The sequence below is a fragment of the Euprymna scolopes genome, chromosome 12 (assembly GCF_053919585.1).
Source record: "Euprymna scolopes isolate OS-2025 chromosome 12, ASM5391958v1, whole genome shotgun sequence".
NCBI lineage: Eukaryota > Metazoa > Mollusca > Cephalopoda > Sepiida > Sepiolidae > Euprymna > Euprymna scolopes.
In genome coordinates, this window is record NC_136493.1 from 32,557,517 (window position 1) to 32,582,381 (window position 24,865).

At 35.3% G+C, this 24,865-nt stretch overlaps 1 protein-coding gene across 1 annotated transcript in view; it reads right to left on the reverse strand.

The window, feature by feature from the left end:
• LOC145291243 (bifunctional 3'-5' exonuclease/ATP-dependent helicase WRN-like) overlaps positions 1-24,865 on the reverse strand; it is a 110,101-nt gene that overhangs the window by 63,938 nt on the left and 21,298 nt on the right. The window contains exons 6-8 of the mRNA XM_080136849.1: positions 21,385-21,452; positions 20,047-20,155; positions 629-703 (exon numbers count right to left, since the gene is read on the reverse strand). Of these exons, the coding sequence (XP_079992975.1) occupies positions 629-703; positions 20,047-20,155; positions 21,385-21,452 (252 nt within the window). The remainder of the gene's footprint in view (positions 1-628; positions 704-20,046; positions 20,156-21,384; positions 21,453-24,865) is intronic.

Genomic DNA, 24,865 nt, shown 5'->3' on the forward strand with positions numbered 1-24,865 from the left:
GGGTTCCTACTTAAAATACTTGTAGAACAGGCAGAGGGATGCAATATTTTGTCGATGGGACAGAGGCCAAAGCTTAGATGCCAGTTCAGGGCCTATCAGATTGGCGACTCTCTTTTGAACCTTGTCTAGGAGCGAGAGACTAGTAGCAAATGCACCAGCCCAAATATGACAGCAATACTCCATAAATGGGTGACACATTATGTTGGTAAATAAACATAATATAATTGAAAATTATTGAAAATTCCTTCCAATATTGTCATTATTCTTTTATATGCTAACTGGTGTCCATGATGTTTCATAAAAACTGCATTGATACAACCTTCAAACACAACTCGTTTCACAAAAATAAAAAACATTTGATTAGATATAGATTTTAAAAATAACAGTCAACTAATTTTTTGTACATGGTGCCATAAAATTTATTTTCAGTTTAATCAATTTACATTTGACAATGTCTTCATTTTATATATGATATATTTTTTCTTAGCTTCCGATTGGATAAATGCTTTAGTGGTTTCCAGCTGCATACAAAGTTGTTTCAGCAAAAAGTTGGTTTGATTTGGTTCAAATTCTGTTGAAACACCAAAAATTTCAATAAATAGATAAATAAAATAAATAAGTCACTTACTTTAATAATTCTTCACAGATTTTTGCCTTTTCAGATTGTGAAGAGCCAAGATAGCAGGCAGGAATATTAGCAACGCTGAAAAAAATAACAAAGTGCATAAATACAATGTTCATAAAGTTTTTTTTTTTTTTTTTTTTTGCCATTATTGCTAGTTTATCCAAAAAGATGAATAAGATTCTAATATTTTTATTGATTACATATAAACACTTTGAAAAACTTGACAATAACATTGTAAAAATTATTTTAGATTTTAGAGTGGGAGATCAGTTTAGCATAAAAATTGAATGTAAAAGAATAGTACACTTTCTTATAAGATAGTGTTTGAACAATATGAAACTTAAATGTTTTTGTTTTTTTTTGTTTTTTTGTTGAGGGAGGGTTTGTTGCCACCCAAACTTAGGGTTATTAGTTGTAAGGTTATAGGAGGCATGTAATAAAATATTATAATTTTATTTATTTTTAAATCATCAAGTTAGTCAGGTTATTTTTAGAACCAGAACTTACCATTTATTTGAAATCAGTCATGCACACCCGACAAGCAACTAAATCTCACCCCTTCACAGTAGAGACCTCTAGGTGTCAGAAAGCCTTCTACTAAAATCGTTTCTTCCCCAGAACTGCTAGATTTTGGAACTCCCTTCCGAGATTCTGCTTTCCCAACTGTACTGATATGCAGAAGTTCAAGTGTAATGTGAACAGACATCTTGCTACTCATCTCCCTTCATAATATCCCTGCAACTTATGTCCCCGATAGCAACCCCCTACTTCAAAGTGGCATTGTGCCTTGTTTGGGGTGAAAATTGAATTAAAAAAAAAAAAAATTGCAAGAAATTACGATTTCATTGCACTCTATGAATTATTATATGCCTTTAAAATGTTATTCGATTAGAAACTCCTGGCTCAGTGATCATTTTATCATTGCTTATTAAATTTATGTGTGGAAACTAGTTTGGAGACGGAATGCGTTGTTGTGATAAGTGATTTTTTTCTCTACTAATTCGCACTTTTTATTTTAAGATTCAAATATTAATAACTACATTTTATTTCAGTATTTAATTTATGTATTTCTGTTGTATTAAATGCTAGCTTCTTTTTTTTTTTTTTTTTTTTTTTTCTCGTCCATAAATGTTTATCTACCAAGTTGATCTTAAATATTGTATAATCAATCCATTATATTATCATTTTCAGTCCCCCACCCCTAATTTCTGGCTTCCATCTTCCTCACAATTACTTATAACGTCACCAACTAACTTCGGAAGAACCCCCCCCCCCATCCGATTTTGTTTTATATCATAAGTTGCTTAAAACGTGATTAGTTCAGAATAAAATCACGCTTTCTCTTAACGGTTAATTTAAAAAAAAAAAAAAAATCTTCTGAACGCTATTAAAAGTTAAATTCTTCACTAGTTTGGAGACGGAATGCGTTGTTGTGATAAGTGATTTTTTTCTCTACTAATTCGCACTTTTTATTTTAAGATTCAAATATTAATAACTACATTTTATTTCAGTATTTAATTTATGTATTTCTGTTGTATTAAATGCTAGCTTCTTTTTTTTTTTTTTTTTTTTTTCTCGTCCATAAATGTTTATCTACCAAGTTGATCTTAAATATTGTATAATCAATCCATTATATTATCGTTTTCAGTCCCCCACCCCTAATTTCTGGCTCCCATCTTATCTCACAATTACTTATAACGTCACCAACTAACTTCGGAAGAACCCCCCCCCCCCATCCGATTTTGTTTTATATCATAAGTTGCTTAAAACGTGATTAGTTAAAGTTCAGAATAAAATCACGCTTTCTCTTAACGGTTAATTTAAAAAAAAAAAAAAAAAAAAAAAATCTTCTGAACGCTATTAAAAGTTAAATTCTTCACTAGTTTGGAGACGGAATGCGTTGTTGTGATAAGTGATTTTTTTCTCTATTAATTCGCACTTTTTATTTTAAGATTCAAATATTAATAACTACATTTTATTTCAGTATTTAATTTATGTATTTCTGTTGTATTAAATGCTAGCTTCTTTTTTTTTTTTTTTTTTTTTTTTTTTTCTCTCTCGTCCATAAATGTTTATTTATCTACCGAGTTGATTGCAAAAATAGATTACCTAATTGTACTCATTTTTAGTTCGTGGGAGGGGAATCTATCACCATACTTTCCCTTAAACAGGTCCGTTGGACTTTTATTAAGTACAATACTTAATAGTTATTTTTTATTTATTTATTTATTTATTTATTTTTTATTTATTTATTTTTTTTTTTTTTTAATGGAGAGTAGAAAACGCATTGTGGATGCGTTATCGGCAGCTCCTGTTACTCTCGCTTCTTCTTATTTGTCCCTCAGTCCTCATTTTTTAAATGAGTGATTTTTCTGACAAAGGGAGAAGAAAAAGCTGTTTTCTAGGTTGGCAGTATTTTTGCGCGAACAGTTGGCAGAGTTGGTGGAAATTTTCTGTTTCTATGTCTATCCTTGTAGCCATGTCACTAGTAAGGGTGCTGGAGGTAAACGTTTTGTCTGGGCTGACGTTATCCGCCTGATAGTCAGGGACCCGAACCTTGGATTAACCACTAAGGAGGCTGTCCTATCAGCAGGTGCAAAGTACTGGGGCTGCTGTATTGCCATTTGGTGAATGGAATCTGGACCATGCAGTAGCTTCTGGTGGGGCCTCTCGATGCCATACTAGTGGGTAATTGTTACGGCTTTACCTTATCATGTGGTACAAAAAAAAAAAATTCTTCGTTTCTTTTTCTCTCTTAGTTTCCCCTCTCTGTCCTGCTCTAAGTAAATCTGTCGACCTAGTCCACAAATTCCAAAATTTCATCATGACAAGTTTCAAGAAAAAATACACGATTAAACCCGGTTCTCCAACTTCCAACGTAGACCCCTACTACCATGTCTCCTTCTCCAACATCAGGGGTCTACGTTCTAACCTTCCAGAGGTTGAAACCCAATTACAGGAGACTAAACCAGACCTTTTATTTTTAAGTGAAACTGGCATTGGACAGGCTATTTCCCTAGATGAGTTTGCAATTACAGGATACTCTAACTTAACTTCTAAATCTGACCCCCAAGATCGCCATGGGCATGGAATATGTGCCTATATTAAAGATAGCTTTCCATGTGGGAGGGACATCTCCAGGGAAGATCCTAACTTACCCTATATGTGCTTCCGGGTTGCTTTAGCTCACACTACTGCATTTATATTTACTCTCTATCGCCCTCACAACAGCGGAGTTACTATCTTTCAAAGCATATCTGAGAAAATTGACCAAGTCCTTTCTACTTATCCTTCAGCTAACATTCACGTATGTGGAGACTTCAATGTTCACAACGTCGAATGGTTGACCCACTCAAACAAGACCGATGATGAGGGGAGGTTCTGTCATGATTTCTCCATTGCCTATGACCTCACTCAGATTGTTTAGGAACCTACCCGTGTGCCCGATAATGACGGCCAGTATGCGAGCCTACTAGACCTTTTTCTCACAACTTGCCCTGAACTATGTTCAGTTTCTGTTCTGTCGCCTCTTGGATCTTCCGACCACTCTGTTGTATCAATTAAGATAAAAATGAAATGTAATAAGTCCCCAGACGTACCACTTCATCGTACAGTATATCGATACACTAAGGCTGACTGGGATAGCTTCCGTACATTTATATCTGATCTACCTCTGCATTCCATGTTTAAAAAGGATGTGTCCTCTATAGTATTAGACCTAACTGAATGGTTAATTGTAGGTATTGACCATTTCATACCCTCTAAAAAGTTTCAGCAAAAACCTAACAGCCAGCCATGGTTCTCTCCAGAATGTGCTGCTGCCATTGCGCACAGAAATCACTTTTTCCACTGCTTCAAACGTAATAGATGTATGGAAACTAAAGCCGTTTTCAGGACTGCCAGCAACCATTGTAAGAAAGTAATAAGGAATGCAAGAGAGTTGTATGCTCAATCTGTTAAGTCCAAAGTAGCTGAGCAGCGGCTTGGTTCCCACCAGTTTTGGCAAATAGCAAACAGAATCCTGAACAGAAGCGTGTGCTCCATCCCAACTATTATCAATGGACCTGAGGTAATCTCGTCAGCATCAGACAAAGCCAAACTCTTTGTCAAGAACTTTGCAGCTAATTCTACTCTTTGCGACCAAAACCGCCAACCCCCAATATTTCCTCCTGTATCAGAAAACACGCTATGTGATATACGTATATCTGTACGTGATGTTGCCAAGCTAATCAAAAACCTTGATTCCAGTAAAGCAACTGGCCCTGATGGTATTCCAATTATAGTACTCAAAAAACTTCAACCTGAACTAGCGCCCATACTTACAAAACTGTTTAAACGTTGTCTTAAGGAGAATAGTTTCCCATCTCCCTGGAAAATCTCATCAGTATGCCCTGTATTTAAGAATTCAGGTGATCGCTCATCCCCCTCTCAGTACAGGCCAAAAAGTCTCCTGTGCGTCATGAGTAAGTTGCTAGAATCTGTGTTAAATACAGAAGTAATCAAACATCTCAACAAAAATAACCTTCTTAGTGACACTCAATATGGTTTCCGTTCTGCTAGATCTACAGCAGATGTCCTTACAGTTATATCGCATAGGATTAGCAAATCTCTCGACGGTGGCAATCTTTCTAGGGCAATTGCTCTTGACATATCTAAAGCCTTTGATAGGGTATGGCATAAAGGTTTACTTCATAAGATCGCTAGCTATGGTATAGCTGGAAAAGTCTTCTCAATTATTAAATCATTTCTTTCTGATAGGTTCATAAGAGTAGTAGTTGAGGGGCAAAAATCAGAAGCTCACAGTATTAATGCCGGTGTCCCTCAGGGATCCATCCTGGGCCCAACTCTTTTCCTGATCTACATTAATGATCTTCCAAATCATATCCTTACATCATTTGTAGACATTTATGCTGACGACACTACCATTTATGGTACCACATCTAAGACAGTAAACGAGCAAGTACTCTCCAATTCTCTCTCCTCTGATCTTGAGCATGTAGTACAATGGGGAAAGGAGTGGCTGGTTACTTTTAATGCATCTAAAACCAAGCTTCTCTCTTTACATCATCAACATTTTAATCCACATTTGTCATCAATTGAAATGAATGGCTCTCGTCTTCAGGAGGCCTCAAGTTTTGACAAGCTTCTGGGCTTGACCATTACTCCTGATCTTAAATGGAACACGTATATCAAATCTGTTGCCAAGGCCGCTGGAAAAATGGTGGGATCTTTCTATCGATCCAGTAGATATCTCACTGCTGATGCTATTCTCTATCTATATAAGAGCCAGGTACGTCCAAGGATGGAATACTGTTGCCACATCTGGGCAGGAGCTGCTAGAAAGGACTTGTCCTGCCTTGATAGAGTTCAAAATAGACTTCGTAGCCTCGTAGGAGATGTCCTTTTCTCCTCCTTACAACCTCTATCTCACAGAAGAGATGTTGCGAGTTTGTCTCTGATGTATCGTTATTTTCATGGAAAGTGTTCAACTGAGCTTCAATCTATGGTCCCCCCTCGCCAAACTTTCACAAGAAACACTCGTCTAGCTGTAAACACTATCAATAATTTCCCCCACTCTTTATCTGTGCCTAAACCTAAACATAGATTCCATGAACAAAGCTTCTTTCTTAGAACTGCACGCCTGTGGAATTGTCTTCCGTTTTCCTGCTTTCCGGCTGACTACAATATGGTTGTGTTCAAGTCTAAGGTAAATAAGTTCTTGATGAGCCGTTCCATATAAGTTATTAAATTTACCAAATTTTCATTACTAATGATTACTATATTGACCAACTTCTACTGTGCACTCTTTAACCCTTATCCTTGAGTGGCCTCTGGGCCTTGATAATGTGGTGATGCCTTTGTAAAAAAAAAAAAAAAAAAAAAAAAAAAAACTGATTCCCCAAGTAATTTCTAAAATAATTGTTTCTTTTGTTTGTTTGTCTACTGCCATGTTTCCTAAAATTTCTACAGATAAAAAAAAAAAAAAGAATCTCATCTATCAGAGGGTACAAATGTACAAATTGACTGTACTTTTTTTGTTACAAATAAAAATAAGAATAATTTGAAAATTATCTGAAGGTTTTCTACTTATGAGTTAATACTTTTTTTAAAAAAGAAATCCAAACAAATTTGGCTTATTATTTTCTAATAAAAATTCTTTCTCTCTCTCTCTCTTTATATATATATATACACATATAAAAAGGTGACCATGTCTGTCTGTGTGAGGAACAGTTTCTACCAAACTACTTAGTCAATCTTTGGTCTACAGACTTGAAACTTAACATATAGGGAATTCGGCCATTGGGAACAAATTCGACTTGGTTTTTAGTCAGTAAAAATAGCTACTATAAAAAGGTTAAAATTTATAAAACTGAAACTTATTTCTAAGCCTGTGCAAATACTACATTAATTTATACATTATGGTTTATTTTGGAGTTTTAACATCAATCTGTTGGTGGCTCAGATAGTAACGAATAATGGAGTGTTAGATGTTTTGGTTTTAATTCTAGCTGATGGCACCAAAGTCATATTTTTTTAAAAACTTTTGAAATCACTACTATATATTGAGTACAATATAATAATCAATAAAGAATTAGCTCTGTATTTATAAATACTATATCTGCATAAATTAGACTATCATATTTAAGCGTATTTTACAACAGGCCAATGCCGGGTGGCCTGCTAGTAATAATATAAATCCAAATTATTTATGAAGGGAAAAAGAAAAAAGACATTAACATTAGCAAAATCACCAACGCAATTATGATAATTCAATTGCATTTGGACTCTTTGTATAACACAGAATTGAATTAATCACTATTCACTTTGTTTAATGAAATGAATGTTTAAATCTCTACATGCAGTAAGGTATGTCTATATGATTTTGTCTATTTAAAAAATATAAAATAAAAAAGAACAAAAACTTTTTTCATGTCAAAAGCACATTTTTTTTGGAATTCCAACAGTCTATATATATAAAAGGCAAAATGTGTATGTGTGTGTGCATTTCTTGTGTATGTCTGGCAAAGGCTTTTTTGGCAGTGTGCTAGAGGGTATCATTGTTTCTTAGAACCTTTTATATGCTACCTAGATTATAATATCTACGATTCATGAAACCAGGTTGTGTGTATTTTTAATTTGGGTGACTTTTACATGCTATTTTTTTTAAATCTCCGCGTGTTTGTTTGGCTTTTCCGTATATAGGTGAAATTGTGAAAGCGAAGTAGTGTTCTCAGCCTTTTGTGTTGAGACGTCCAGAAAGCAATGCCGGGGGGGGGGGGGGGATACCTGTTATATATATAAATCTCTGCGTGTTTGTTTGGGAAAATACCTGTTATATCAGACAATTGCTATTCATTTAGGCACTCCTCTTTTTATGGGGATCTCGTTTTCCCAAAGAACATCTTGGGGGAAACTGGCTTGCAGCCAAAGTTAAGTTTCCCTTATCGCGTGATGCTTGACCTCATTAAATTCACGCATCTGTCACTTAACTTTATAATCGTTAAATTAAAATGCTTTTCAGTTCCTGTACCGTCGTGGCCAAATGGTAGGCATCAGGGTATTTTTTCCCCCCTTTCTTTTCCACCTTCACATCAGGGCTCCGGGTTTAAGCCTACCAAAACATTTTTTTTTTCTTTTACACCGACAAACACCCCGGTAATGCTGGGCACCCACGCTAGTCTATTATATAAAAGTGAAAATGTGTATGTGCATTTTTTTGGATGTTTTTTTGGGGGGGATCGCTGGGGGGGGGGGACCACATCTTACAACTTTTTATATACTCCCTAGATTATAATACCTCAGATTTATGATTTTATTTGAGTGATTTTTACATGCTATTTTCGCGCTATTTCTTACTCTCGCGTATTTGTTTGGCTTTTCCGTATAAAAAACTGAATCCGGAGCAAATGTGTCTACCTAACACTCGTGCCAGGGGTGTACAGAAAGCAAAGAGCTTTTATCATATAAGGCAATTGCTATTCATTTGGACACTCCTCTTTTTATGGGGGAGCTGGTTTTCCCTAACATCTTGGGGAAACAAACAAACACGCAGAAATTGGCTTGCAGCCAAAGTTAAGTGCGGGATTTCATTCCCCTATGTTTGACCTCGTTAAATTTACGCACCTGTGTGAACTCATTCACTTGACTTTTTAATTGTTTAATTTCAACCATTCTCACTTCCTCTGCCCTCTTAGCTCCATGGTAAGTTATCAAGTTATCACTTTCTTTTCCACCTTTGCCACAGGGCTTCAGGTTCAAGCTTACCTGCCTACCAGAACATTTTTTTCCCTACACATACATACTGACAAACACCCAAGCAATGTCAGGCGCTCCCACTCGTGTATTAAAAAAAAAAAAACTCATTCCATGTCATAAACGCATTACATATTTTGAATTCTAACGGCTATGTTTCATTCAAAAAATGAACAAAAGCATCCTTTTCACATTAAAAATACAAAATATGTTCAAATGTATTTGTTTTATTTCTTTCAATCAATCATCCCAAAGAAGTATTGAAATTTAAACGAAATGTTGATGATGTAAATAAATTTGGTTTTTCCTTTTTCCATATTAGGATTCACTCCTAAACTAAACGATCATAATAAATTTTGAAACACACTCTTAAAATGGTAAAGTTTACAAAAAATAAAGATTTAAAATAAAAAAATGTGCCCACATTACACATGATTTAGTCTTAATATTCTGTTATTCGTAATAATCTGTGAATCCTATATATATATATATATATATATATATATATATATATATATATATATATATATATACTAGCAAAAGTACCCGTCGTTGACAAGGTTCAAAAACAGCCTACAGAAAATGGACTCTGATTTATGAAAGTATGATAGGTTATGAAAAGGAATGGTTGTAAATTTGGGTTGAATTTGTGGGTATCAAAACCAAAGCAAAATATGATGAAAGTAAAAATAAAATACATAAACCCCATAATTTATTATACCATACCTGTTTACACTGAAACACTTATCACAATATTCTGTGGATATATATTAAAAAACCTTGTTAAACTTTGTGACATATTTACATTCTATGGAGGTCAGGTACAAACGAACACCCCATAATTTTATTATACCATATTTCTCCAAACTGAAACATAATTATCAAAGTATATTTACGCAGATAGATATGAAAAGTCTTTATTAAAATTTTTTGTGCCTATTTCCATTCTATGGAGGCCAGGCGCGAATGCAGACCCCACAATTTTATTATACCATCCCTATTTAAGTTAAAGCATACTTATTAAAGTATTCTTATGTACATCTATATCAAAAACACTTGTAAACGTTTTTTTTTTAATTTTTAAATTTTTTATTTCTATACTTTGTGGACCAGGCGCGAACGCAGACCCCACAATTTTAATGAACCACCGTTCTGCCAGACCAAACATACCCATTCCTGTGTCTCAATACATCTATCATTACATGTAATCAGTTTTTTAAAATAGTCAACCATATAGGAACCTATTCGTGAGCAGACACACACACACACTGACATTCAGCTTTATTTATATATATACTAGCAAAGATACCCGTGCTTCGCACGGAGATTTGTTGCGCACTCGGGTACCAAAATCTGTGGGCACCTTTCCAGTAAGTTGATGTTGTAAGAGCAACGATTGCATAAGGTGATTAACATTTTAACTACCTCTTGTAGTGACTGAAATTCAATCAGGAACTTCACAAAACATTTTCATCAAAAAGGAAGGTTACTTGATGTTACATAGTAAATTTTTCATTGAAGTAATTTTCAACTCTTGCTTAAATTTTATCTTGCACATTCAATACTAAAAACTTACCACAATCAGATCATGTCAGTTTTTCCTCATATCCATTTCTCGAACTTTTCACTGAAGAGCCTCAGGGTAAACTACATTTCTGCTGCTTTGATTTGGAGCCAGAATGTAGAGTTTTTCTGAACTTCCTGTCCGGCTGATGGAGACGTAGAACATACCGTGACTGAAGCAGTCTGATGTCAAGTCTACGCCAATGGTGTTAAATGTCTGACCTTGACTTTTGTTTATGCTCATTGCAAAACACACCTTCACAGGAAATTGGAGTCTCCGGAATTTAAATGGAAGTTCTGAGTCCGATGGAACTAAGGGGATCCTTGGCAGTAGAACGGTTTCGCCTTTGTAGGGACCACAGGAAATGGTGGCCTCAAGTACATTGGTGTGCAATCTGGTGATAACACATCTGGTTCCGTTTGTTGTTTTTGGCGGTTCCAAGGATCGAAGAATCATGATTGGCGATCCAATTTTGAGATTTAAAATGTGTGGAGGCATTCCAGATATCTCCAAAGAGTTTAAAAACTCCACAGGGTAGTGAACAGCTTCATATTCATTAGTAGCCGAATCAACTGACTTGTATTGCTTTGTGTCTCCTGGAAATTCATCCATTATTGAATTGTTCAAATGATTCACATTGCTGTTTAATGGCGAAATAATAGCCCTCTCAGCAAGCCAATCCGGTGATTTTCCATTGTTTTGCAGGTCTGGGTACACTTTGTCTTTCAGTTGCTTCTGATTACCGACACATTTACCAAGCGCAGTTGGAATCTTAATTGTGTCAGGTGAAGAAGTGATAGGAAACTGACCATTACCGATTTGGAGAAGCAATTTTGAGAAGTCTGCTGCAGCTGTGTTATCAGAGATATAGGCTCTCATATTAGTAGTCAGTCTCTTCACTATAACGTGCCTCCAGAGATAGGATTGTTTCAAACTTGCATTGACAATGTTAGCCCTTGTGCCATTTTTAACCACTGGGAGGATTTGACGGAAATCACCGCAAAATAAGGTTGGAATGCCACCCATGGGATTCTTGTTTCCTGTGATGTCTTGCAATGTTCAGTCAATTGCTTCATAAGCACTCTTGTGCGTCATTGGGGCTTCGTCTACAATGATTGCAGAGGTGTCTCTAATTACATTTGCCAAGGCTGAGTTACCAGTAATTTTGCGAACTGGCTGATCCATTCGATGAGTATCCAAGGGTACTTTAAAAGTGCTGTGAAGAGTGCGGCCACCTTGTAGTAGAGTAGCAGCAATGCCACTGAATGCTGTTGCAAGCACAATCTTTCTCATGGATCTAATCTTTGCAAGGATCAAATTGATTACAAAAGTCTTGCCCGTACCACCTGGAGCATCAAGAAACATCATGTTTTTGTTCATTTCACCTTGTGCTTCCAACATTGCCATGAATGAATTGTAAACTTCTCTTTGAGAATCGGTCAGTTTTTCTTGCATATTTTCTGCTTGTAGGGAAAGTTCTTCAAGATTATAAGTAACTTCACGTTGATACTCTCTCGCGAGTCTTTCATCTCTCCCTTGCGTTGGTGCAGGTAATCCATAGCTTGCCAATGGTTGACCGCACATAAGGAGAACTTTTTCTTCAATTAGACAAAGAGTTTTATTGTAGATGTCCTCATTAAAATCTGCTTCTGGATTGTTAACTTCTTGCCTGTATCTGTGAAGAATGTCTTCAGATATTACATCACGAAAAGCCATCCAGATCTCAAGAGGATTTCTTGGCTCACAGGCTGTTAAAATTATCACAAATAGGCTTCGCAAATTTGAAGGTGATTGAGTGGCACTTGCCTCTCCTACTGCTTGATGCAAGTGATGGTCATTTTCTAGAAGGCCTCGAGCAAGGCACGCTGCTCTGTATGTTTCAAACACCTGACCATTGTATGCTCGCAAATTTTGAAATGAAGTTGGACCAGCAACCTCATTGAGCAACAGGCGTAAGAAATAACACTCCCCTGCTTTTGGACTAATCGTGTAGATTCTCCCAATGCATGGTGCCTTCCATACATCATCATTTTCAGTACCTTCAACTTGTACCCCACGCATTCTTCTCATCCATTTCTTTGTCGATTTGTTCCAAGTGTAAAACTCAGGGACTTCTGCGTATTTGAGACCCCTTGCAAAGTCATCCTCATGGCAGAGTTGAAAAAATGCTGTCAAAGTTGTGGCAGGCGGTGGACCTTGGGCTCGTTCCAGAGCAGTATCAGCTGAGAACATGACACGCTGCCCATTTTCAAGATGAACAGAAAGTTGTACAATTGGGGGGAAATGTTCATAGATGGGATGTTCCAATATCCTCCAGGCCGCCTCTGAACTGCCGACATACCTTGCATTCTGGAACTGCTGGATCTCATCCACAATGTGACTTTGTACTTGGCCTTGTTGGTTAGCTGCTCCATCAGTTCTTTGTAGTTCAAACACTGCTTGATCACATCCTTTATTCACGTATTTGAGGACATATTTGATGCTTTGGATCGAGCTGCAAATTTCTACGTTAATGTGAGCGTTGAACTGCTGAAGGAGGACCTTGTTGTACGGAACAATCCACTGGTTTGTTATTTCTTGATTAACATACCGACCATTTCTCTTCATCCTTATTGTACCAGTCTGGCCTCCATCTTCTGGTTTTCTTCGCCTGTACTTGGGGTAAGAGTCTTGGCCTTGCTCGGTACACTGAAGAAATTCTTTTGCGTATTTTTTGGAACATTTGTTGTCAATCATACATGGACAATTTGGATTAAATGGTCCACAAGGTCCATGCACCATATGTGCCATCACTTTAGCATGAAGATCAGGATCTTCCTCTTTGTCAGGGATCTCTGCAGATATGCAGAGATCCATTTTTTCTGGTAGAAGTTTGTCCTCTGGGGCCTGCCAGGTGAGGATGTGTGCATGCGGCAGTCCTCTTTTTTGATATTCAATACTGTACAGGAAAGCCCTCAGCCTGCCAAATCCTCCCTTTTTAATAAATTCAAGTAACTTTTTTAGCTTCTGCCTGAAAACCCTGGCAACAATATCTGGACGATCCTGAGGGTCTTGCCCTTGAAGACAATTTTCTGTAATTTCTGTCCACTTTGGATTTGTTGTGAACGTGATGAAGAGGTCGGCTCGGCCCATTCGCCGAACATATGCCATGGCATCACTTTGACGCTCAAACATGTATCGAGGGCCTCCTGTATAAGTTGCCGGAAGTACAACTCGTTGACCAAACTGTTCTGGATTCCCATCCTCCCTAAGAATTGAATCTCTCAAGTTGCTATAATTGTCAGCTCTCAGGGTCTGTTGCTCACGCCTCAGGAACTGTAAACGTTCTGTTTCAATCTTGCAGTACACATCCACCAGCCATTGTTGAAATAGCCTTCGGTACCAGAGAAAATAGTTTCCAGGCCGAGTCATTAAATGGTACGAATAAAATTGCTGTTGGGTAACTTTTCGCCCATTGGATGCCTTCATGTAGATGTTGTAAGATGGAGAACCATAGGGGTACATTAACGGGTACATTAAAGTATCGTAGAGGGGATGTAGTTCGGAGATCCATTTTAATGTATCATTTCTAAAACGCAAGACAATATCCCGGTTAGCTGTTGGTTCATTCTCCATTAATATTCCAATCTCATACGTTGTTGTTGGAGCATTGAATCGCCGTGGATGCTCTTCTTGCGGCCTTCGGTCTTCCCTTATGACAACTTTATGTTCTACCAAGTGTTCTTCTTCAATCCTCTCCTTTGTTGTTTTCAGCTGACAAATAAAGCTGTTGTTCTCATGTAAAAATTCAGTCAGACTTTGGAGAATGTCTCTATTGAGTCTACTGTCACGTCCCCGATTATGTAGTTCCTCTTCCAGACTATCCAAGAAGTAGACTTGAATAAACTTTGCTGTTTCATCTTCAGGTGGTAAAAGACTCCCAATCTGGTGGCAAACCTGGCCTCGAATTCTAAAAGAAGGATTCCACCCATGTACTGCCGCAATTTTGTGACCAAATGATGTCATTGCAAAACAATTGTTATAACAGCGTAGATTTTGCAGAAAATCTTTAGAGATGGGACCATTGCCGGAGAGCAAATCTTGAAGCAACTGAGGCAGTGGTGGAAAGCTATCAAGCACAACTTTGCCAGAAGAACAACAACAACCAGGGGTTTCTCCTTTAAATTTTACAGCTGAGCAATGTTGACATACTTTGTCCATTTTTCCTATATCAGCTGTAGTGAGAGAGTCATTTTTGTTGTAGAGCAATCCTTTTCTATTGCAGTGTTCTATTTCATGGTGTCTCAAAGCAGTCATTCGTTGTCTAGCTGCCTCGTTTTCTGTCAATTGCTGGGGCAAAGTCATACTCTCTCTCCATGCAGCCTCTCGTTGTTGCCCTTGGTATAGGCGAAAGCTTCGTTGGGTTTCCGATTCATTCTGATGTCGTTGAGCCACTCTCAACTCACCTTGTGTACGTCTACTTACCTCATATAATTCATTCGATCGTAATATTGCTTCTCTTTCCAGTGCATATCTTTGCCTTTCTTGAATTTCATCTTGTGATGAATTTAACCGCCTTACAGCATGTCTAGTTCTGTCAGCTTCACGTTGGGTTTCTCTTTCCAAATCTGACAGTCTTGCTCTCCTTTCTCTTTGACGTATCCTGTTAAGTTCTAGACGTCTTTCTCTATCTGAATTGTTTTCATTGGAGCGAATTGCAGCAACTCTTAGTCTATTAGCTTCCAATCTTTCCATTCTTTCTTCCTCACTTTCGTTTCTACTTCGTTTGGGTGGCATAATTTCGGTTTTAAACGGAATTGTTTAACGATATTAATGATTGTAAATTAATTAAGCGTAAAGGAAATGTATACTAACTGAAATGGACGAACTATAAATAATATTTCTGAATAGTACAATTATAAACAATTATATTGTACCTATTTACTATGCCTCCCCACGGGACAGAGTTAGACACCAGGGTCGTTTTTTAACGTGGAGAAAAGGTACAAAAATAAAAATTGTCTCAGTCGTGAAGGATTTCTCCTCCACCGAAAGAGAACAAGAAAATGAAGTGCAGCATCTGAAGAACAGATACTACACTTTGATCTTGACCAAAAGGAATGAATAAAAGCGACCTACGTGTGACTCATTACTTCCGGGTGTAAACGTCACAATCTAAAAGTAATAATTAAAAAAAAAAAGTAAATGTAAAATAAATGTAATACCAACTTAGGTTAACTAAGTAAACAGTACAATTAAAACAGTTCTATTAAAACAAATAATTACTAAGATCTAGGTAATTGTTAGTCTCATTGTTATGGTTTTAAAGAAAAAAATGTGTAAAAAAAGTTCTGCTTTTGTGAGTACGTGTATTTCTTTTAAATTACATAACCTTTTTATTTTATTAATTATATCTCTTTTAAATTTATATATTTTGTTAGTAAACTGGAAGAAATTCAGTTGAATAAAACCTTGTTCGTGTTCTTTACGTTAAACTCACCTTTTTATAAAAGGTTCATCCGGTTTAAAGAAAGCGCTAAGTTTAAATAAGACTGGAAATAACTAATTCAATATATAAATAGAAAAATGAAATAAATATAAGCTTTAAGTCTTAAGATAGTAATAATCAAAATGTAATAAATTATTTGTAGTTCAAATCTATGATAAGACAGGCTTTCGAAATAGGCTCGACCAGAAAGATTAAATTGGAACGAAATTATAATCTCCGTGCCATTTTCAAAACAACCCCACAAAAGTAACGGTATCCTGCAGTTGGTTAAATGACAATGGTTGTAAGAAAAATGTAAAAGAAAATGCGCTTATCTGTTTATTTTGACCTGTTTTATTTAATTAAAAAACGAAGTGACTATTCGCAGCCGGCTGCGGCTATTCTAAAATGCTATTCGCAGCCGGCCGGCGGCGAAACCGGAAGTTGTCGAGTCGACGGTATTTATCTCAAAATTATAAAAAAAAAACTTACCAGAAATTTATATTCACTTTATTGAAAAGAGCATAAAATTTCACATTGAACCTGAAAATTACGTAAAAATTGAACTAATAGAAAAATTTAGATCGATTTTTAAAGTTAAAAAAAAGTGAACTCGTAAAAATCAATGTATTTGTATACGTAAAAAAATGGCTGCTTGTAACATCGGAGAAACGCGCTTAGACATTTTGTAAACATTGTTTTTAAAAAATAAAAAATAATACTTCTATTATGTTTTAAACGACTGTAATAGTTTATTTTGGAAGTATATTTCATAAGGAAAATAAACAACCCACTTTAAAAACAGAAATTACGAGTTTTATATATTTTATTCGCAGTTTTTTTTGTTGGGGGTGTCAAAAATTCCGCCTAAAATTCTGATACACCTAGCGGGCGGGCAACGAAGCCTGTAAAATGGCGACAGGTAGAGCCAGTCTCCAGGGGTTAATACCATCTAAACGGTAAATTTGCTGTGGGGTTGATTATCAGATTCGTTGTCAGCGACCCGAAAACCTGTGTAAGAAGGCAGGACTAAAGTGATCGGTGTTATGAAAGAATGGTAATATCGAGGTTCAAAAATATCAGTAAATACGCTAATTTTATTAAAAATAAACTTTGCCAAAAAACACAAATTATTTACTAAAAACAAAAATATTTCGCAACTGAGCAAGTGATAAGCCACGCCCATGCCGTTCTCTGCATGAGTACCCCAAATTCTCCGCTGTGTTAGTAATGAAAAACTAAAACAAATAATTAAAATGAAAAGACATGTTAAATTCTCCGCTCAAAATAAAAAATGGGAGAGAGAAAAATTAAATTCGCCACTGTGTTGGTAATTAAAAATTAAAACAACTTATTTTTTACTTGTAAACTGGTTTATTAATTGTAGAAAACAAAAATAAACGGGAGAAAAAAGCAGCTCAAAATGAAAGAAATTGTTAAATTCTATTACAAAAGAAAACAAATTATTTTTACAATTCTAGCCAAGAATTTACTTAAGATTTGTCTGACGTCACTTCCGGTCAGCTGATGCGACCGGCTGCGAATATCAACGGCCTTAATAAAACATTGGCTATAACTGGAAGAGAGCGTTATGTTTTGGGGGTTGTTTAAAAAATAGAATGGAAATAAAGTTAGTTCCGTTTTAATTGTCTTTAATTGCGGCAAGCGCTAACAAAATCGAAAAATCACTGTTTACATTCGAAATGTTAACTTTTATAGGTTTACAGGTTTGCTGACAAGGCTGGGGGTGTTTAATACAATTATTTTACTAAATTGATTTTTTTCATTTAAAAATAAAATTATTTCTTTTTTAATAAAGTTTTATTTTAAAATATTTGTTTTTGTTTATTTATATAAAATTACGATAGTTGAATTGTATTCTTTCAATTATATTGGCAAGTAAAATATAAAAGATTAAAACGGAACGAAATTGAAATTTCCATTACATTTTCAATACAATCCCAAAACATAAAGCTTTGCTCGCCAATGAATTGTTTTGATAATATACGTAAAGTGAAATAAATCGAATATAAAATTAAATGAAAATATATTAAATAATTAAATGTTAAATAGATTTTGTAAATAGTACAGTTGAAATAATTAGAATATTTCCAATATGTAATAAGGTCGAGGTAATTAGTTAAAGAGATTTAATATAATGTGATATGCAAATGAGCATAAGTCATTCGATATGGGAGTGGTTTGTAGACTAGTATATAAAGAAATTAGGCATAGATTCTTATGTCTCCTAAAACAGAAACATCCTAAAATGGGTTCTAATGTTTCTCTACCAGGAGAGATCTACCCTCTTACCTCCTTTATATTTCGTTGATGATGGAGAGCTGTACACACAGACAGAAACACACGAACCCTATTACTTTATAAAAATATAGATATATATATATATAGGATTCACAGAAACTTGTTCCTTATCGTTGAGTACTTTCAATTGAAATAAAAATCGGTCAATTTAGCTCTTATGCGCAGATCATTATATAATGATTAGATCATTCTGACACACGTTAAAAAATCATTAAAAATAAATGTTTAAATTTCAACAGTATTTCTTGTGGATAATAGTGGCAGAATGGATTATGTCTTTGCTAATGGAGTCAGAGATGACTTCTGTTGGCGGATTCAAATCTATCGAGTGGTGTTAATCGTGACACCCTACACTGATGATTCCCGAATGGATGAAACACTAGTGTTTGTAGGTATTTAATAATTATATATATATATATATATATATATATATATATATATATATATATATAATGTTGAGACGATTAATCAGAATCGGAAAAATCAGAGCTTTTTCGGGTATCGGCATCAGTATTGGAATCAGAAAAATTTGAGCCTATTTTCCAATGCCAAAACTGATTCCTTTAATTATCTTTTTTATTTGATTTAAAAACATCATCCACTGCTTGTAGTAATAATGAAATAAATATTTATTGATTTTAAACTTTCAGTAAGACTAAAATCTCTAGATCATCCCCTCACAAGTGTGTTTTTATGTTTGAGAAAATACATGCACATTTAAGATGCGTTTTTACAGTAATCAGGACAAAATAACACTTTTATAGTTAAATATTTGAAGATTTATAAAGAATCGGAATCGGGAATTGTATCGGAATTTGGAATTTAGTACGGAATCGGTAATTGTATCGGAACCATGAAAAATATTGGAATCGTCCCATCCCTAATATATATAAAAACATATGGCATAATCATGCTCGTTCTCATCAGATCACTGAAGCTAAGCAACGATGAACCTAGTTAGTTCCAGATGGGTGACCCTTTAGGAATATTAAGTGCTGTATGTATAGCGCCAGAATGTAGAAATTTTCAGTTTAGTATTTAGGGGCTCGTCTAAAAAATTACTCAATCTCCATTAAGAGGAGAAGGAAAACTCTGAAGTCTACTGTTTGCTCTGTTCATGGAAATAATTTGTTTTGATTGAGGTTAGCAGTGGTTTCAGAAAGTGTGATTGGTTCTACACAAAGAAACAAATCATCTTTGTGGATTTCAGACAATTTAGTTGCCTGAACCTCATACATTGGGATTTAATGAGAGAGAGAGAGAGAAATAAACATATACACATAGTTAATTTCATATACATGGTAGTGTTGGGACGATTAATCGGAATCGGAAAAATCAGACGTTTTAAAGGTATCGGAAAAGTTTGTGTTTGTGCATGTTTTCCGATGCCAAAACGATTTAATTATCTTCTTTTTTATTTGATTCTGTCTAAAACAAAACCTTCCACTGCTGGTAATAATGATAAAATAATAAATATTTATTAATTTTAAATTACCAGAAACGCTAAAATCTATAGATGACACCCCCACCCCCACACAAGTCTATTTTTACGTTTAAGAAAATATATGCACATTTAACATGTTTTACAGTAATTGGGAAAAAATAGTTAAATATTTAGGGAGTTATGAAAAATTAGAATTGGTAATTTAGTGCGGAATCAGTAAAAATATTGGAATCATCCCATCACTAATATATAGGGATAACTTTCAACAGTTGTCAGACAGGAGAATCATAAAAAAATACTAATTTGCAAATTACACTAAAGTCATAAGTTACTTAAATATGGTGTGTTTCCAGTTTTCAATCAAGACTCACCTAAGTGCCATAACTTGATCCTGCATTAAAGAAATGAGTGGCGTTATAACCACACTTGTTCTTCCAGTATAAACTGATGGAAATTGATAACACAAACTTTTACCATGACCTACAAATCAACAAAAATCAAATTAAATTGTACAAATTATTTCTCAAACTATGAGTAATTCCTCCTATTTTTTTTTTTTATTCGGCTCAAATAGGTTAGAGGAGATAGCAAATTGCACTGTTGTGATGACTGAACTTATGCATTCATGATCTGAAGGCTTCATCTCTTTGTTGCAAATATTGACTTTGTGAGACACTAGAAAGCAACCTGTCATGGACGTGCATCAGAAGCAGAGATGTGTCATTGAATTCCTTGGAAAAGTGCATTGAGAATGGTGGTGATTATGTAGAAACATAAATTCTGGTGCATGAAAGATTGCTTGTTTTAATGGTGCCACTCCTACCTTCGTAGCTGTTCAACTTTTTAAGTTAAAAAAAAAAGATAGGAGGCTTTACTTTTGAAATGGCTATTAACTTTCAAAATATTGATAATTTTATCAAAATATTTTCTCCAATTCACATCTTTGTTTTGGACTGATAATTAACAAGAAAATGAAAAGAAGGAGGTTGGACAACAAATCTTACAATCATAATTAAAAAACAAAACAAAAAAAAACTACTGTTTAATGATCAGGTGTTGGGATACCTTTGCCATTTTTATTTACATTTTGTTTCAGATTCTATTTACAAAATAACTTTGAAGAAAAGCAAAGTTTAAAAAAAAAATAAATAAATAAAAGAATGCCTTACTTCTATTTGTAAACAACAAATCAAAATTCAAAATAAAAACAGTAAAATTAATATATTAGGCTGATGCAAAAATAATGTTTTTTGATGTCCAACTTCATGTCAGAAAAAACGACATTGCTTTTGCACCAACCTCAGGTCTCAAATAGTAAAATATCCAATAATTACGAAAAACAATATGGCAGAAAAATAATTATTAATGAAAAATGAAAGAAGAAATTTGTGAAAGGAATCAAAATCACTATATTACATTTACTAAAAAAAGAGATAAGTTGACAGGGGAGATAATTAAGTTCTGTTACTTACGTCATGTGATGAATGTAATTAAAAATGTCGAGCAAAATTTAATTATTTTTCTACCTTATCGCTTTCCATAACTTTTGGATATGTTACTATTTGAGACATGATGATTACGCAGGTATCATTTGTTCCACTTGAAATTCAATATTTTTTCGTTTGTATAATATAGAAGCGCAAAAAAATCAAAATGCTCGCTTATATAATTTATAAAAATAAATGAATTTTTTTAAAAATTTTACTCACCTGTGGCCATAACAACGCAGTTATCTTTTTTCAAGTTAAGAACAGAATTAATGATATACCATTGCTTACTGCAAGAAGAAAACACAAAAATATTTCGATGAATTAGTCTTATTACAATCTCATAAATAGAGATTGTGTGTATCCATCAGTTAAACTTTTTTTTTTTTTTTTTTAACATATACATTAAACAGAATTTGCCTTATTTTGAAATATTAGAGATCTTGACTATTTTTAGAAATGGAGAATATTGCATTAATAGTAAATAAATTCCCAATAAAGCAAAATACATGACATGGACATCTGCAAAGAAGACCCCAAACATCCATACATTTTCTTTAGAGTAGCACTTATTCACAGCACAGCATTTATATTTACCCTCTGCCATCCTCACAATGATATAGTAGCTACCTTGTGAGAGTATCACTAAACAAACTGATTACATATTCACATCTGTGGAGATTTTAATGTTCACAATGTTGAATAGCGAGTTCACTCAAATAAAACGGATAAAGAATATTGCATTAATAGTAAATAAAAAATTCCCAACAAAACATGCCATGATCTGAAATCAAAACTAAAACCTTGAGATCTCCACTCTGAGATTCTACCAACGAACCTATTTGTACTTTTTACAGAGCTTTAAAAGATTACCTTAAAATAATTATAACTTTGGCGTGAGTTTTTTTTTTTTTCACTTATGTTCGAATTCATGTTTCGAAAAATGACTTAAAATCATAAATTGATAGAATTCAAACAAAAGTGAAAACAAAAGCTGATTACAGTTTTTTTTTTTATTTTTGAGATAAGGATTGATTAATTTGTACAGAGTGGAAAGATAAAATTGTCGCCCTAGAAAAGACAACATGATTCCATTTCCATTTGATGGAAACCAATTTTCTTTTTTTTTTTTTTTTGCTTCAAATCACCTACTAATTGGCCAGTTGTGTACAAATTCCAAAAGTAATAGAAGTTTTCTATCATGTCTGAAAGTGCCACAATGTTTAACGAGTGAGATCGGAGATGCACTGATGTACAACTCATGCTCTCTACCAATCCAAATTATGACAACAGGACCATTGCCAGCACCCTCAAAATGCAAATCTGGACAGTTCAACGCCTGAGGGCACAGCTCAACAAAGTTTCCGCCACGTTTAAGGGCTTTGGTGTGGTTTCAAGTGAGGGTCACATCATGCTGCCTCACATTTTCGAAGTCGGCTTGAAAGTATCAAAGTGTACCTGCAGGTGCTGAAGAATGTGGCGATCCTCTGGTGCAATCAGGTGGCTGCTGGTAGATCCTGCGTGTGGCAGCAGGACTTAGCGCTAGCCCTCAAGTCCAAAAAGACCCAGGCTTGGCTTCAGAAGGAGTGCTACTTTGTACCCTTCCCTCACTGGCCCTCCTCCGACCTGAACCATCTGGACTATTTCGTTTAGTCATACATAGAGAACATCACCAACATGACCTCCCACAACATCAAAATCAGCCTGATCACTGCCATCTGCCAAGTATTTGCTGAGCTCCCATCAGCACTTGTGGAAAAGACATGCTCCCAGTAACAGACATGATTGAGGCTGAAGGCGGTTACATTGAATAGATATCAGCTCTACTACATAATCAAGTTACCTGAATTGATTTTTTTCAATAAAAGTTTTAAAATAAAGCGATAGCGTGGTTTTCTTTAGGGCAACAAATTTATTGTTTCACCCTATATTATTTGATGTTTTTTTTTTTCCCCAAAACGTTGTGAAAATAACAGTCAACACGAGAACAATAGTCCGACTAATGCAAATACATATCAATCCTCATCTAAAAACTTCAGAACCCGGTAATCATTTTATTTACCTCCTGAATAATCCAAAGAATAATTTGTATCAAAATTTCCACAATTAGCTGTCCATCAGCAAACTCAACACTTACATTATATATACTAGTAACTAGAAGTTTTAGAAAATAATTATACATTGTTTCATTAAATACAAAGCAATCTCTATGTTTATTATTATGTAAAAGGAATTGCGAGTTTGTTTCCTATGGATTTGAAAATAGCTGAGATTTTTCTAAAATTTAACAAAGGTACTTTTATGTGCCTCGCAGTATTCTTAGATAGGTTTTGCTTTGGAATGTCTTTGATAAGTATCGATAATCAAAAATAATCTGATGAAAGAAAGAACACACGATTTTGACCAAAGTTAAGACCTTACACAGCTTAACATCACAAGTGCATTTGAGAAGTTTTATAACCACACAAGCTGAAAAGTGTGACATATAAAATCAACAGTAGGTTCTTTGATATGACAGGGGTGCATTCGAAATGAATGTTTCTGTTTAGAGCACAATTCAAGACTGATACCTGACTTTTGCATTTTACACTTTAATTCAAGCCATGGGGGGGAAAGGGCGGTTCTTCAGGGCAGTGGTGGAGTCTGTCCTTGTTTGCGGTGCTGCAGCCTGGGCGCTCGCCGGGGGATTGGAGGGAAAACTAGACGGCACATACACCCATGTGCTGGGAGCAATATTAAATATATCTTGGCAAAATCATCCCTCGAGGCAGCGACTTTGTGACAACCTGCCTGCCATGTCTGATGCCACCGGGGAAGGACGCCTACGATTTGCCAGTCATTGTCTAAGGAGCAAGCGTGGGTTGGTGTGTGGTGTGTTGCTATGGACTCCACGACACAGACGCGCGGACAGGGGACAACCTGGATCCGCGTGCACCCAGCAGGTAGCACGCAGCGCCAGCTGTGAGCCTGGGGATCTGGGGTGGCTGGTGGAAGACAGGAAACTCTGGAGAGGAAGAATCATATTGGTCCGGGCAAGGAGCCCGTCATGATGATGATGATGATGAAGCCATTATATATAAAAAATAATTTTATAAAATCAACAGTACAGTGCAATGTAGACTACAATGTATTCTTAAGTCACTGCAAGGAGGCATGTGAATCTTTTTCCCAATGTACTGTGATGGGTCACAAACTAGAGCAGGTAATTAATTGATTTGATTAAAAAAGGGGTGATTTCACCGATTTTGATGACAATAAAAATGCCTACGCATATCAATCTCGATATACTCCAATCTAATTTGTTCAATCTACAAGCCTCCTAATATATATAATTTCAACCGGAAATTCTAGATGTCTAGTCTTGCTTTCTGTCACCTCAAGTTTATCACCAGAACTGGCTACATCTGCCTGTTTTCTCAGCCACTCTTAGCTGGAAAACTAGAAGCCAACAGTTAATTTTCAGGGCACAATTTTGTCCGGAAAGTTCAATAGATTTGCCAGCCTTTTTAGTGTTTCTTACTTATCTTATTTCCTTATTATTTCATAATATTAATTGTTTCCTAATTTAACATTATCTGAGATTCCAGCTTGGGGGGGGGGGGTCATAGAATCACATTGCCACTGGAACATAAGCAGCTACTGTAATAGGGGACTGGATTTATAGTGGGTAACATTAACATGGATTTGGGTAAGAAAATATTTG